The 14,385-nt window shown below is 37.2% G+C and overlaps 1 protein-coding gene across 1 annotated transcript in view; it reads left to right on the top strand.

Moving 5' to 3' along the window:
• Nucleotides 1-12,367, top strand: part of pspc1 (paraspeckle component 1) — a 36,400-nt gene extending 24,033 nt beyond the window's left edge. Inside the window, exon 7 of the mRNA XM_027156196.2 lies at nt 11,651-12,367. Coding sequence (XP_027011997.1) covers nt 11,651-11,680 — 30 coding nt within the window. The 3' untranslated portion in view covers nt 11,681-12,367. The remainder of the gene's footprint in view (nt 1-11,650) is intronic.
• The last annotated feature ends 2,018 nt before the right edge of the window (nt 12,368-14,385 follow it).

Below are 14,385 nucleotides of genomic sequence, written 5' to 3'. Positions count from 1 at the left end.
AAGTACACTATAAGGTAATCTATAACAGGGGTAGTGTCGCGGAGTTAGGGGCGGGGGGTCGCGAGATGATTTCCAGAAACTTTATTTTTTTTTGGTTTTTATTTATTGTTTATTCTTTTATTTTTCTATGGTAAAAAGGTTGTATTGATGTGAGTATAAATTTAGGATAGTTAAAATAAACTGTAAATATAACTTTGTTTGCTCCGATTAATTACGACAGTTAAGAGACGGCATCAATCACAAATTTTTGGATCACTTTCATAAGTATTTCCCTGAAGGAGACGCTCCCTGACCAATATGACTGGATAAGGTCACCATTCAATGTAACCACAGCAAATCGTCTGGCGACAGATATGGAAGATTCGCTGATAGACCTTTCAACCGATCGAACCCTGAGGACGGCAAGACGCTGGATGAGTTCTGGGTCTCTGTCGCGCTGGAATATCCACAGTTGTCGAAAGCCGCGTTGGATGTACTCATGCAATTTGGCTCAACGTATTTATGCGAGAAGACATTCTCCGCGCTCACTTGCATTACGAATAAACACAGGTCATGGCTTAACGTGGAAGATGATCTGCGGATAGCATTCTCTAACATTGAACCTAGAGTGGACCTGCTTCGCACAGCGCCCATCCGTCACATGGGTTTTTTCTGAATACATTTACAATACAATTATACATGAAGTTATAATTGTTCCAAGGTGCCAGCCAACGCTGTACGCATGTTACAGGCAGCTTGTTCGTATTCTGTCTGTAAGCATTTCATAGTTATGGGATGTATTTGTTTTTGTCCATAATTTGTTAATAAAATAGCCTGGCTTAGATTGTGTTCCTTTTTGTTTTAGCTCCGTCAGTCTGTAACCAAATCGCAAATCCTCACAAGCTGTTGGAGGAAAACGAGAGGAGAAGGTGGGGCGGGGTGGGGGTCTGAGGGACGACGGGGGTTGCAGGTCGTCAGCAGTCTAATATTGGGGGTCGCGGTCTGAAAAGTTTGGGAACCCCTGATCTATAAGGTAATATGCTGGACAGTTAGGAACATTGCCCAACACTATACTGATGAGTCTTTTAAATGTGGCAAGTATTTATTTATTATTATTATTATTATTATTATTATTATTTTAAACCAAAGACTTAAATGTTGTAAATATCAAGGTAAGGTGCCATAGAGACTTGCCATATCTTTCTAAGGGGTCTAACAATTATTCATGCAAGGTACTGGACATGAATCAGAGGCGTTATCCTTTTTGTAATCAGTACAAAATCTGAGGCTTCCATATGTTAATGACACACTGACACTCTCTTCTTACACTCGGGTGTTTTTAATTACATGGTCTGTCTCACTCAACTATATTTAATTCAAAGTGTGTGTGTTGAAACCCTTGGGCGGCTCTGAAAACTGACTGGCATGGAGTTAGCATCACATGGCAAAGCAACCTGTTTAATATAAATGGATGATGGTATGAAGGGACAACAGCAGCCCACACCTGAAAACATTGGACGTGTAAAGAGCTACACCTTCAACCTGATTGATAGAACTTTTTTGTTTTCACTTGAGAGACAAGCAGTTAGCAGCAACGTGTTCAGGTTTATGGCAGGCAAAACACTTTCTAATTTCCTCAGATTGGGTAGGTATTCAACTGATTTGATTAGGTTTAGCTCTGCCTTCAGACGAGTGTTCTGCTCGAATCGTTTTTATTCTTGCTTGTGGGTTAAAAAAAACTCATCATTGAGTGCTGCTGCTTGAGACATTGTAAATGGTTAATTCATTAAAACGTACTCCAACACGGTCGGGGACAGAGTTTTAAAAGTCCTATAATAAAATCAGCTCTCTAACCAACTCATCAGTACCAGCTATCAAAGAGAACTACTTTCTCTCGCCCAACCTCGCCACGAAAGACGTTTCCATAAAATAAAATAAAAATACTGTCTATTATCCTCTGGTACAAGTTCATAATCCCTCAAAATTGCAGGTTTTACCACCTCATACTGAGGTCTATCATTGAGCAACTGAGTTGTCCATGCTTCCTGTGCCTTCCCAGCAGGCTTATATTGTACCTCTTTAAGCCAGTACAAAGTAGCAGCTGGTCTCTCAAATAGCACTAAAATAGGTTTCCATCCTACTCTCCAGAAATGGTGGAAAACAAAATACTTATCTATCAAAATTAGATGGGTACAACTCAGCTGATGCAATAGTCTGCACAGTGTGTGTGTGGTCGAAACCGATTTACCCTTTTACTTTCTAGCCCCATCTTTACAAATGGTCAGATAAACTAAGACCACCCATTTTTGGCCCTTTCTTTAGCCACCCTTTGAAGACAATCACATGCAGCCAGAAACAGTTCAACAAATACTTCTATATGAGTTTTCTATTTTTTTTTTTAATTTTATTAATTTTTTTTAAACATGGACTATAACCAGCAAATTATCCTTTCTACATATTTCAAGAGCATCACAGCTAGGAGTGTCAAGGACATTCTGGAAATCCGTGGTCATCCATATGTTTGTCATGGAGGACAAGTTCTTGCTCCAAAATCAAGGTCATCAAGTACACCTACCTTTTTAGCATCTGCTTTCATGCATTTCCAACAAATTCTTTCAGGATTTTGGTCCCTTTTAATTTGTCACGTGTCAGTAGTTGTTTGAGTGAATGAAATGACAAAGTAATGATGGATGCTAAAATATGCTGATGACTTACCTGTAAAAATTGTGACTTCAAACTGCGACAATACGAGAAGGTTTTGTATAACAACACAGAGATCTGAAATCTCTCTATTACCTTTGGCATTTATGACAAAGGTAGTCAAATGAGTTATTTTTATTGACTTTTTATTGTCTCTTGAATCTTATTTTTCTAAAAGGTTTACTTTAAGTTTTTTTAAGTTGTGATTCTCTTAACTGACGTATTTTAGTGTATAAATAAAGATGTTACCATGTTTTAGTAGATTGCTCATATCAGTTTGTCTAGATTAGGGGTCGGCAGCCACAAGTGACTCTTTCATCCCTCTGCTGCGGCTCACTCTAGATTTGGAAAATAAATATTTAATTTAAATTTATTTTATTTTAGTTAGTTAGTTGTTGTTTTTTTTTTAAATTTTTTTAAGTAATTCTAAATTCTAAGATTATGATGCTCGTGTTTAATTTTTTTGTCGCTCAAAATATGCGTCATAACTGCCGACTTGCGAAATCCGACACAGAAGCAGACGCATTTTCGGTCTGCTGCAGCCAGCAAGTTTAACAAAACGAAATAAAATTTCGTTTACTCGGTAGCAGTTCATTGATTTCATAAATGCAACACACTACAGTTTTTTCTATACTTTCCATAAAGGTAAAAACGATATATGCAGTGTTATCTTCATTTTAGATGTCAAAAAAGGGTTTCGTGGCTCCCTGTGTTTTTTTTTTTCTGTAAGAAACGGGTCCAAATGGCTTTTTGAGTGTTTAAGGTTGCCGACCCCTGGTCTAGATATATATACCTACCTGTCTAGAAAATATACCTCAGACAACTTAGCCATATCCCAAGCTTTACCTGTAGACCTTTGCGGCAATTGGGTAAACTTTATGGCCAAAAGATTGTGGACACCTGACCATCTCACCCCTATGTGCTTCTGATTATCCCATGCAAGATTTTATGATTACCCTTTTTATTATGTTTTGGAATGTTACTGCGGTGATTTGACATTTACAAGAGCATTAGTAAGGTCAGTCCTGTTGTGGAGTGCAGTTATACTTAAAGTTCATCCAGTGAAGGTGTTTGGTCAGTTTGAGGTCGGGGCTCTGGGCAGGACACTTCGGTTATTCTTCTCCACAATTGGCAAACCATGTCTTCATGTCCCTCGCTTTGTGCACAGGGACACGGTCATGCTGGAAAATGTTTGGTTCTTTTGGTTCAAGTTAAGAGGTATTGCTTACAGTATAAAAAGGCAAACTATATGCATATCCAAGTTTGTTTGGGCAACAGTTTGGGAAAGGCCTTTATGGATAAAATGGTCAGATGTCCACAAAGCTTTTTGCTATGTAATGTATTATTAATATAGCAGTCAAAAGTTAATGAATATCAAAGCAATGTAACCTCACCTTAAGGTTAATATAACTAGACTGGGTATTCTAGTTTACCTCGCTGTCTAGTGGCTTAAGTGTATGTGATTATACAGTGGGCATGTTGAGCTATGAAATGCTAATAGCCCTATTCAAAGGGCCCAGAATGCTCAGTGGATGGTTGAGAGTTCAGATCCCAAGCTATCACTGATCCTTAACTCTCTACTGCTAAGTTGTATAAAGTAGATAAATGTAAGTTGCTCAGGATAAAAGTATTTGCCAAATTCTGTTGATGTAAATGTTGATATCTATCGCAGACATTGCTACAGTTAACCTTAATTGTATTGTCTCGCCATAAATCAGAGGTCCTTTCAGATAAGGGATCATCCAGGTCAAGGTGGGAAATATTTTAAAATGCCCGAAGGTCCATTCTATGATGTACAAACAAGCCTCAAAGTACAGGCTATTAATTCTTAGCATTTTTACAACACATGCAGCAGACAGCTATACATGTTCTAGCAGCACCAGTATACTTATGTTTTGTTTTGTTTTTATTTGTGATACAATTAATAATATGTATGGCTTATGGTTCAAATGATTGGTAATTTTACACACATTTATTCAGAATTTTCATATCCTGTGGTGGTTGTCTGTGGACCCAAACTGGGTTACTTGATACTGATATACTGGGTAGAATATTGAATTGTTAAGGCACTGCAAAGAGTCACTTAGTCATGCATGTGTGTGTATATATACACACATACAACCTGATAAGATTCTTAAGGTTTGATTTAGTCATACACCTGAATATTTTTTAGATTAAAGTGTATGACTAAACATTTCTTTAATATTAAGACAAAGAAACGGTCAACTTGTAATAGTCATACATTATTAAAAATAATCAGGTCAGTTTTATTTTATCTATTCATTTATTTTTTAATTGCATCTGCTCGACAAGCCGCACGGTTCACTGGAATTTTAATGCTGATTTGTGTGGAAACCTTTGACAGCAATACGACCTATACGCAGTCTCCCCACCTCTCTCGCTTCCTTTTCCTTCTCTCTCTGCAATGAAGGCATTTGGGCTTTGAGATCACAAGGTGAGTATACACAAAAGATCTGATTTGCAGCGAGATTTATTCACGTGTTATACAACATCTAGATGTGTGACATTAGTTTGAATCCACCCAGCTTTCAAGCAATCAAAAATATTGGATCATGTGTGCCTCGTTTGACAGTTTAACCAAAGACCTGTCAGTCTGAGAGAAGCAAGCCATTTTGAAGCTGAAAAAAGAGGGGGAATGTACTAGGCTCAGGAAAGGAAAGCAGCAGTAGTTGATGACATTGTCATTGTTGGGATTTTCTTCACAGCACTGTCAGTGATGAGCCACAGATGTTTTGGAAATGAACCACAAATTAACCTTTACCAATATGATGGAAAGGTCAAAGTGTGAAGAAAGATACAATCTGCTTATTATCCAAAATATATGAGCTCACTCATGAAGCATGTTGAAGGAAGTGCCGTGACTTGAACTTTATTATTTGGCACAATCCATATTGCAAAATAAAATAAAATGCTGTAATTTATAAAAGACGAGACTCGATCCCTAGGAAAGCATTTAACCTAGCATTTAGAAATTCTGACTTTAGCTTGCAAAAAGGGCACAGCAGTCTGTGGCCAGCAGCTAAGACAGCAATAATGCCTGTCCTGGCTCGACCCCTACAAAAAAACTCACCCTGTTGTCATTCACTTTAAGACCTAGCCCATTCTAGGTATCTGTAGACTCATGCATACAGAATAGGGCAGATTTAGGCTTTTCTTCTGTTGTGGTATGTTGCCCCTGTGACTCGGAGGTTGGCATCATGTGTCTTTAAGGAGGCATTTTCTAACCCCACCCTCCTCAGTTGCTAGACATCCAACCAAGCAATGCACTGAGTTTATTATACCTTAAATTTCCCAGTGAAGACTTGTAAATGATCGTTCCTTTTAATGTTCGTTTGGAATTTCTAAATCACAGCTTCAGATGTATAATGTAGCTACATTTGAGCCAAACAGTTTACTAGTTTATAACACTACTAATTTCATTGTGACTATAAGGAATGAAGTCAAATCAACATTTGTTTTTGCACTTAAAGGGTATTCTTTTCAAATCAGTTCCAATTTTCAAGCAAATATTTACAGCCTACTGAGTGTTTAGCGCTAGGTTCTGGTATGTTTGCGTATGTAAACACCTTTGCATTCCTTTGAACACTGTCTTTAAAAGGACGAGGGACATGTAAGCGCTTGTCGTCATCGCCCCACCCCCACCCCACAAGCATTTTGGTTTTCATTGATTCAACAATTATTACTGATACACTCTCATTCATCTAATTGTATATGGATGAGACAGTGTATCAGGATTACAGCTTTCACTTCCTAATATCGTCTACTAGATATCGGACCTGGAACATGTCACAATTGTTAGTGAACAAAATTACTTTTCTTCTTTCAGAATGCTCTTCCAGTCTTGTACCAGATCATATTTTAGCTAGTGTTTGCTTCAGGGGCTTCACCCTTCAGTCTCCTTTTCAGGAGTTGGTTACAGTCTGTTGATTCACTTGGTCTTAAACCATCTGCTTTTTCCCCTGATGAAGTCTTTTATGTGTTTTATGTCATTGTTTTGCTGCATTATGAAGTTCCTATCAAATAGACAAAATAAACTCTTTCTGCATATGCAATCATGAGCTTTATCACCAATAAAGATTTGTGAACCAGTTCCAGAAGCAGCCATACTGTATAAATCCAAGCTTGTACTGTATGTTTGGGATACTGAGTATATGGTGATAAAAATGCAAATACAGGAGCTGGACAGCAAAACTGAAGCCTTTGGCCTCCTTTTGCAGCTAATACAGCATCATTAGTCTTGACGGATACAAATCCTGCACAGTGGACACAGGGTTTTTCAGCCATTTCTCTTGTCGAATAGTGGCCATGTCACTATTAGGTTCTGTTCATCAAACCATTCTGTCACCACTGTGTATGAGGGCATTATTATCTTAATACGCAGCACCACCTTCAGGGTACAATATATGAACCACTGGGTGCACATGGTCCTCCAGAATGGTTTGGTAAACTTTGGATACTTTGCCTTTCGAAAACACCACAAAGAATTTCTGTCCTGGTCACAGTTGTACAAGCAAGACACTCGTCAACAATTTTTCCTCTTTTAAGCTCTTATGGGTATTTGCAACTCCAGTGGGCATGTCTCCCATTGGGTTGGGTGGGTTGTAGTATAGCTGTACTGGTTCTATTTCAACTTCAGACTCTGCTCATACTTATGGAATGTAAAATCAGTCAAGATTGGACACCAGGCCATGTGTATATATACAGTAGATGTGTCATCTCCACCATTTTCTTGGCCATTGTAAAAAAAAAAAAAAAAATCAGGGAATTCTGACAGCTGAAATTCTGATCTTTTTTCATGTCATGGCATCAAGGTATATAAAACACAAAATAATTGACCTTGCATTTCTAATTTTTTGGAGGATACTGTATTTCCACATTTTTGTAATGGTACAGCAAAATATATACTAATGGACCAATCCTTGATATGCGTTTTTTCATTTAAAGAACCTGCGAAATGGGAAAGTGATCAATCTTAATTGAATCGGGAAAGGTCGACTTGTCAAAAAAAGAAAATCTTTCGAAATCGAACACTAATCTCTGCGTTTTCAAGTTTACGTTTTCACTTGCACTTGTTAATGTTCACCATTTCCAATTGGGATGTTTACACAACACAAAGGTAAGCATCAACTTATGGTAGGTCCTGAAATGCCTTTAACGGTCATTTGATCATAATTGTCAGTTGTCATTTGGGACCCATTTGATGATCTAGTCCTTAAACTAAACTCTTCTTTATCAGCACACTAAGATCCATTTTAACCTAGTCACTGATTTTTTGGGAAAACTAGAGACAAAACATTGGGTTTTGATTAAAACAGATGTTTTCTGGGGCTAATAATCGGCTTGCTTGGCTGAAACAAAAATGGCATAAATCTGCAATGTATGATGAAGTGGCTGGTGAACAAGCCGAGTGATGCAGTGAAACATCAGTGTGGTTTTAATAAATTTAAGTACTCTTGAAAAGCTGCTCAACTGAACAAATTAGTGGACCAGATCTAACTTTTATAGTTCACTATATCCAAATTTTTTAAGATTTCAGAAATCCAGGCATTTAAGAGCTTTTGGTTGCTCACTTGAACATTAATTGGGAGCACCTGGAGCTGGAAAAGGAATTTAGAGGCAGTACCTTATTGCCTGTGATACCACGAAAAATTCCAAGCAACTCTGCCAACTTTAATTTTTCCACACCGTTTTGTGTAAACTCGACTTGTGTGTTAAAAATCCCAGGAGCTCAGCAGTTTCCAAATACTTAGTCAGCCTGCCTGGCCACAACAAAAACAGCATAAATTAGTGATTTATGATGAAGTAGGTGGTGAAAGTATGTCTGTGACAAATACGTTTCTTTTTTTTTCTTCTTCTTTCTATTGGTGTGTTCTGAATGTTTGGAAAGATAATTAAGAGACATTGTGATTAGCTTGTGATTTAATACTGCTTCACCCATTCCAGCTGATTTACAAAGATACAACTGATTAACACAGCATGAATATGGTACAATATCAAAATGTTGGCTGCATTTAGAAATATCATGCCTGCCACTTTGGGATTACAATAACCTTTACTTGTCCGTTCATGTAACGGTTTTCAATCAAAGATAAAACAGCAGGTTCAGACGTTAAAGGTGGGGTCTACGATTTTTGAAAGCCAATGTTGACATTTGAAATCGCCAAAACAAACACGCCCCTATCCCAAATGGGTCCCACCCCTGTATTGATAGCTCCGCCCACACATACGTAACCCAGGCTACTAATGGAAAGAAATGTGTCTATCATAGCTGAAGGGAAGAACAATACGATTGCAGATAAACAAACAAGCAAAAATGACACACAAGCATAATCATGCAAAGGACGCCATATATTAGTTCTATAAAACAAAGCAAAACCAACGTTACTCACCTAACGAGAAGGAAAAAAGCAACCTCGGTGTCCCATCACAGGCCTTCCTGCTCCTTCAGTTCTCTCCAGCGCTGGAAACCTGATCCTATATTAACATGGTTCCTACTTCTTGCCTTATCGTAAGCCTTTTTTCGCTTTTCGTTTTTATCTTCCATGTCAATGTTTTAACCGCTTTCTGCTAATGTCACACATGCGCACTGAACACTCTCTCCGCTGCATATTGACAAGACACGCCCCTTTCTGCTCATTGGCTACACATTTTTGTTTTGTTTGTCGGCCTGAATCAAAAAAAAAAAAAAAATGTACTACTGCATGCAGGATTAATTAGTAAGGTTAAATGTATTCGGTCTTTTTTTCACAGCTCCTGTTAATTCATATTACCATTCATTCCTTTTGGCAGGTCAGTTACTTTCATCAGCGATAATATTAAAACAGAAAATTAGAGGGTTATTTTTTCTGCTATTATTAAGTAATACTGCTCAAGCAAGAATACTACTATACTGAATATTTGCATGGCTGAATATTTGCATGGCAGTTATACTGGTATTCAGTATAACTGCATGATAGTGAGTGTGTTATTGCTTGTACACATCAGTTCTGGAAACAATGAATCTTGATAAATGACTTTTCAGAAACAATACTGCCAAATGTTCTGTTCCTGCTTCGTTAGCAGAACTAGATCATGAAGAAGCCATACACAGTTTATAACATGTTGACTAGCTTGCGAGCTCACGTTGAATTCTACATTCTCATTAAAGGTGCGTCTGTTTAAAAAATCAGTGTCCGTTGTATCAATATAACCTTTTAGCCATTTTCAATTAGGAAGTGGTATTTTATTTACGCAGTGAAACGTCAGTGTGGTTTTAATAAAATTAAGTAGTCCTGGAAAGCCTTTTAAACAGTTTGGAAGACTTCAGAAATTGATGCAATCCCAATTAAAAGCTTTTGCTTGGACAATTGTCATTATTATATGTTAATTGGAAGCACACAGAGATGTAAAAGGACTTTAGAGGCAGTGATATCATGAGAAATTCGTAGCAACTTTGCCAACTCAATTTCAGTAAAAAAAAGTATTTAGGAGGATTATTTGTGAATACTGAGCAACACCTCAAGACTTTAGCCAGAAAATGTGTTCACTCCTGCGTCTTTCTACCAGATAGAGATCCTCCGGAGTTGGAGAGTGAACGTTTTGCAGTGACCATCACAAATCTCTGACATGAACTTATGGACTAAACTGAAAAAGCAATGATTACACAAACCTTTCTAAGTTACACCAGTGCTGTCAGCCACATATATTTTATATATATTTTGTCTTAAATATCTTTCATGCCTACTGCACAGGATCCCAACTGTAGTCCTGTAGTGCCTCTTGTCATTATTACTCTATATAGCTTAGCATCTAATAGAGTGCCCTCCAGAAGTATTGGCACCTTTTTTTGATCTTATTAAAATAAATACACATTTTTCCATTGGTTTTAACAAAAATATCTCCAATATTTTGAACTAATATAATTATCTCAGAAACATATGCCAGGATTATTGACATTTTAAGTAACAGTAATGCACGCATACACACCTAGACCATAAAACATCTATCATCTTGTATGCTCCTGTAAAGAGTCGCATTGTTCTTCTAGGAAACCTTGGGGAAAATCCATGTGGATTTTACTTTGACACGTACAACCTAACTAAATGTTGCTGCAGACCAAGTACACTTCTTCATGGTTATGCATTCATTGTTCATAATGCATCTTTCCACACCGCAGTTTGGTTCAGGAATGGCTTTAAGAATCTGACAAAAGTGTTTACTTTTGCCTCCAAATGACCCTGATCCCAATCTGATCTAACACCTGTCGGAAGTGCTGGGCAAACACATCCAATCCACGAAGACTCCACCGGACTTAAAGCACCTGCTTCTACTGTTTTAGTGCCAGATACTACAGCACACTTCAGAGGTCTTGTGGAGTTCGTTCCTTAATAGGTCAGAGCTGTTCTGGTGGCACAAAGGAGGAACTACACAATATTAGCAGATGGTTTTAATGTTATGGCTGATTGGCGTATACATCTTTTCTTTTCTTTTTTTTTGCACTTGCGCTAATCAGTAAAAATAGTGTTTTAATGCAATACGATACATGTTGAAAAATTGGAGGGAATTTCACATGCACATAATTTAAAGAGCTCCAAAAACTTCTGCATGGAGGATCGATTCAAGATCCATCTACAATTGTCCCAAATCTTTTTAGACATTGCAGGAAGAAACCCTGTGCTATCATACTATACAAGAGCATTGTGACATCATAACTTTTAATAATCTTGAAACAATCGTTTAAGTAATCCTGTAACTGTAAAAATGTTTCTGTATGTTTGAGCTTTTAAAATGTCACTTATAGTATGCTATTCATTTTATATACATCGTCTATCTGTTTATTAATTCTAAGTTCTGGAGCCTACTCAGTTGCATTTGCACAGCATTATTGCTGGCCTTTTATCAAGTACAGTAGACTCTGTACAGTATATATTGGCTGGTTTAAAATAATCATTGTTGTTTTCTTTTCACCTAGATTGATGCAGACCTGTACATGGTTTGGTAGAGCTCTGAAGATGCTTACAAGGTGAAACAATATGCAACCATATCTCTCCCTCTCTCGCTGTATAACTCTATCTCTATATATCTAACTTCACACACAAAAACCATGAGGTAAGTCGTATTCCACTTGTTCATAATTTACCGTATAAAAATAAAGGGTCATTTTGCATGGCTAGTTAAGATGTCCTTTAACTCAGCGGTGTCCAATCTTATCTGGAAAGGGCCGGTGTGTGTGTGGGTGCAAGTTTTCATTCCAACCAAGCCAGAAGCCACACCAAAGTTTACTAAAAGCCATGAACAACTGATTAAACGGGTGGAATCAGATGTGGCTTCTGCTTGGTTGGAATGAAAACCTGCACCCACACCGGCCCTTTGCAGATAAGATTGGACACCGCTGCATTAACTAATTTGATATCCACTAGGTGGTGCCATAGAAGTAAGGACAAATCTCCCTTAAACAGGCAAGTAACAGTAAAGTTAGTTGTAGTTTAGTAATAATGAATGTTGAGATTCATCCTGAGATGTTTCTGCTCAGTTTAAAAGTAATGCCGCTCAGTTTGAGTAATGACCGAATCTGAATGTTATTTTATACAGCAAATGCTGCTAAGTCATTTTTCTATTCAGTTTATTGTTGTCTGTACACCAAAGAGATGGAGATATTTTAGCAAAATAAAAGCAAATGGCAAAATCAGTTGTCTTTGTTTGTGTGTGTTTTGCTTTCCCTCTAAAGAACTCTGGAGCTTTGTTTTGTGTGAGGTTTTTTTTTTTTTTTTTGCTTATTTTTGTAAATGGGCTTAAATGAGGACTGTTGATTGACACATGTCTCCAGGTAAACACACAATGTACAGATACTGAACTTTGTAAACCCTATTAGACAATGAACCGAAGTAACGCGTCAAAGGATCTTCCGATAAGAAGTATAAAGTATGTTGGCTTTAGATGAGCTGATGATCCTCTCACTCAGTCATTCTGGGTCGTCAGGATGTGGAACTGAGAGATTAAAAATAGACAAACTTGAATGAAGTCGAATGACACATCTGTTTGAAGTCTGAATGTAAATGTGGAAGTGCCACTGAATTTTATTAAAAGGCTCTGACTTACTCGCTATGTGGAAACAATAACATTTGTACAGCATATTCAAACACTCCAAGCCTTTGTTTAAAATTCGTTAAGTGAGTCTGAAGTTGTTTCTTCAAATAAGTCGAGACGAACGGTGCTACAGATGTTCATGCGAATTATTTATCGGCTTTCAAATGTTCTAGTCACTTATCACGCGAGAATCAACACAGCTTTTTAAGCATCGGAAGGTTATAACTTCTAAATCAAAGTATATTAATCACCATAACTCCATTATAAGTGCCAGTGAATGTGACTAGATATCAACTGTGCTGTTTTAAGCTAAGAAAATTAATTTAAGATGTCATACAAAGGCATTGCATTTGAAAGACACGGATTTGCTAGAAAAGAAATAGAATTTCTTCAGTGTAGGCAAATAATCTGCTTACTAATAGGCAACGTAATGGTTCAAAAGAACTTGAGCTCAAACTAATGTTCCTGAGTAACGTTGCAGATAATGTAGAACATTGTGGAAACTAAAGATTTTTGCAGTGCTTTATGGGTAATAATAACAATTCATTTTTATGACTAATTCATGTTTAGCAGTTCTGGGGTTTTTTTTGGTGTTGTTTTTTTGTATCTACAAGTGTTTGAAATGTTTCCCCTGTGTTGTATTTTTTTTCTCCCTGAGGGACAGACCACAGAACCCTTTAGAGCAAAGATTGTCAAACTCTTTGCGGAACAAGGAGCCATTTAACTGTGAAATAAATTCCACTGACCTTCTCTTTTCAGTTAGTTTATGAATAGAGTTCAACTGTTTGAATGTCAGGTTTATTATTTAAATATGTGAAATAAATTGCTAGAGCCAGAGGTTTTTTTTTATTCTTGAACTTGATGTCCGAACACAACAGGTCCTGGTTGAATCTATTGTATTTGTTATTGCAGTATGAATTAAACCCATTTTATGTAAATGGACTGTCACTTGGGTTTAAAACTAAGAATTCAATCATCAGTTTAAGGGTTGACTTATTAACTACTGAAACAAAATAAAACCTGTCTAACTTTCTTATAAGAACTTCGACTACACAATAAGGTGTACACTGTAGCTCAGTTATACTGTATAAGTAGTCATTCTGGTGATATTTCATACATACTTATTGAACATCCTATTCTAGAGTTTGCCCTTTTTTTGCCCTTGCTTTGCTGCTGTGATTCAGACTTTACATTATACTTCAGAATCTGGTTGTAGGTATTTATACCCTTTCAGCCACAAGAGCATTAGCGAAGTCAGGCTTTCCAATTAATCACACTGCTGTTCAGTGGTTGAGGTCATTGTCCTGTGCAGGACACTCAACTTCTTCCACATGTTTAATCATGTCCTTTATGGACCTCAGTTTATGTAGCAGGGCATTGTCATGCTGGAACAGGGTTTGGGATAACCTTCTTAATTCATTTGCAGTGAAATTTGTTGCAAGAGTTTGGAGGAAGATCCACATGTGAGTGTGATGTTAAGGTCTACAGTTACTTTTGTCCTTATAGAGTTTATTTCACTTTATAATGTATCTAATCATTAATGCTCATTTTGCTGGATACATAGGCCATTTAGATTTTTCTTAAACATGTTATCATTCAAAGTGGAATTGAGGTCAGTGT

Source organism: Tachysurus fulvidraco, chromosome 18 (genome assembly GCF_022655615.1).
Source record: "Tachysurus fulvidraco isolate hzauxx_2018 chromosome 18, HZAU_PFXX_2.0, whole genome shotgun sequence".
NCBI classification, from domain to species: domain Eukaryota; kingdom Metazoa; phylum Chordata; class Actinopteri; order Siluriformes; family Bagridae; genus Tachysurus; species Tachysurus fulvidraco.
The sequence above is the reverse complement of the archived record's forward strand: the minus strand, read 5'-3'. Positions and strand labels throughout refer to the sequence as shown.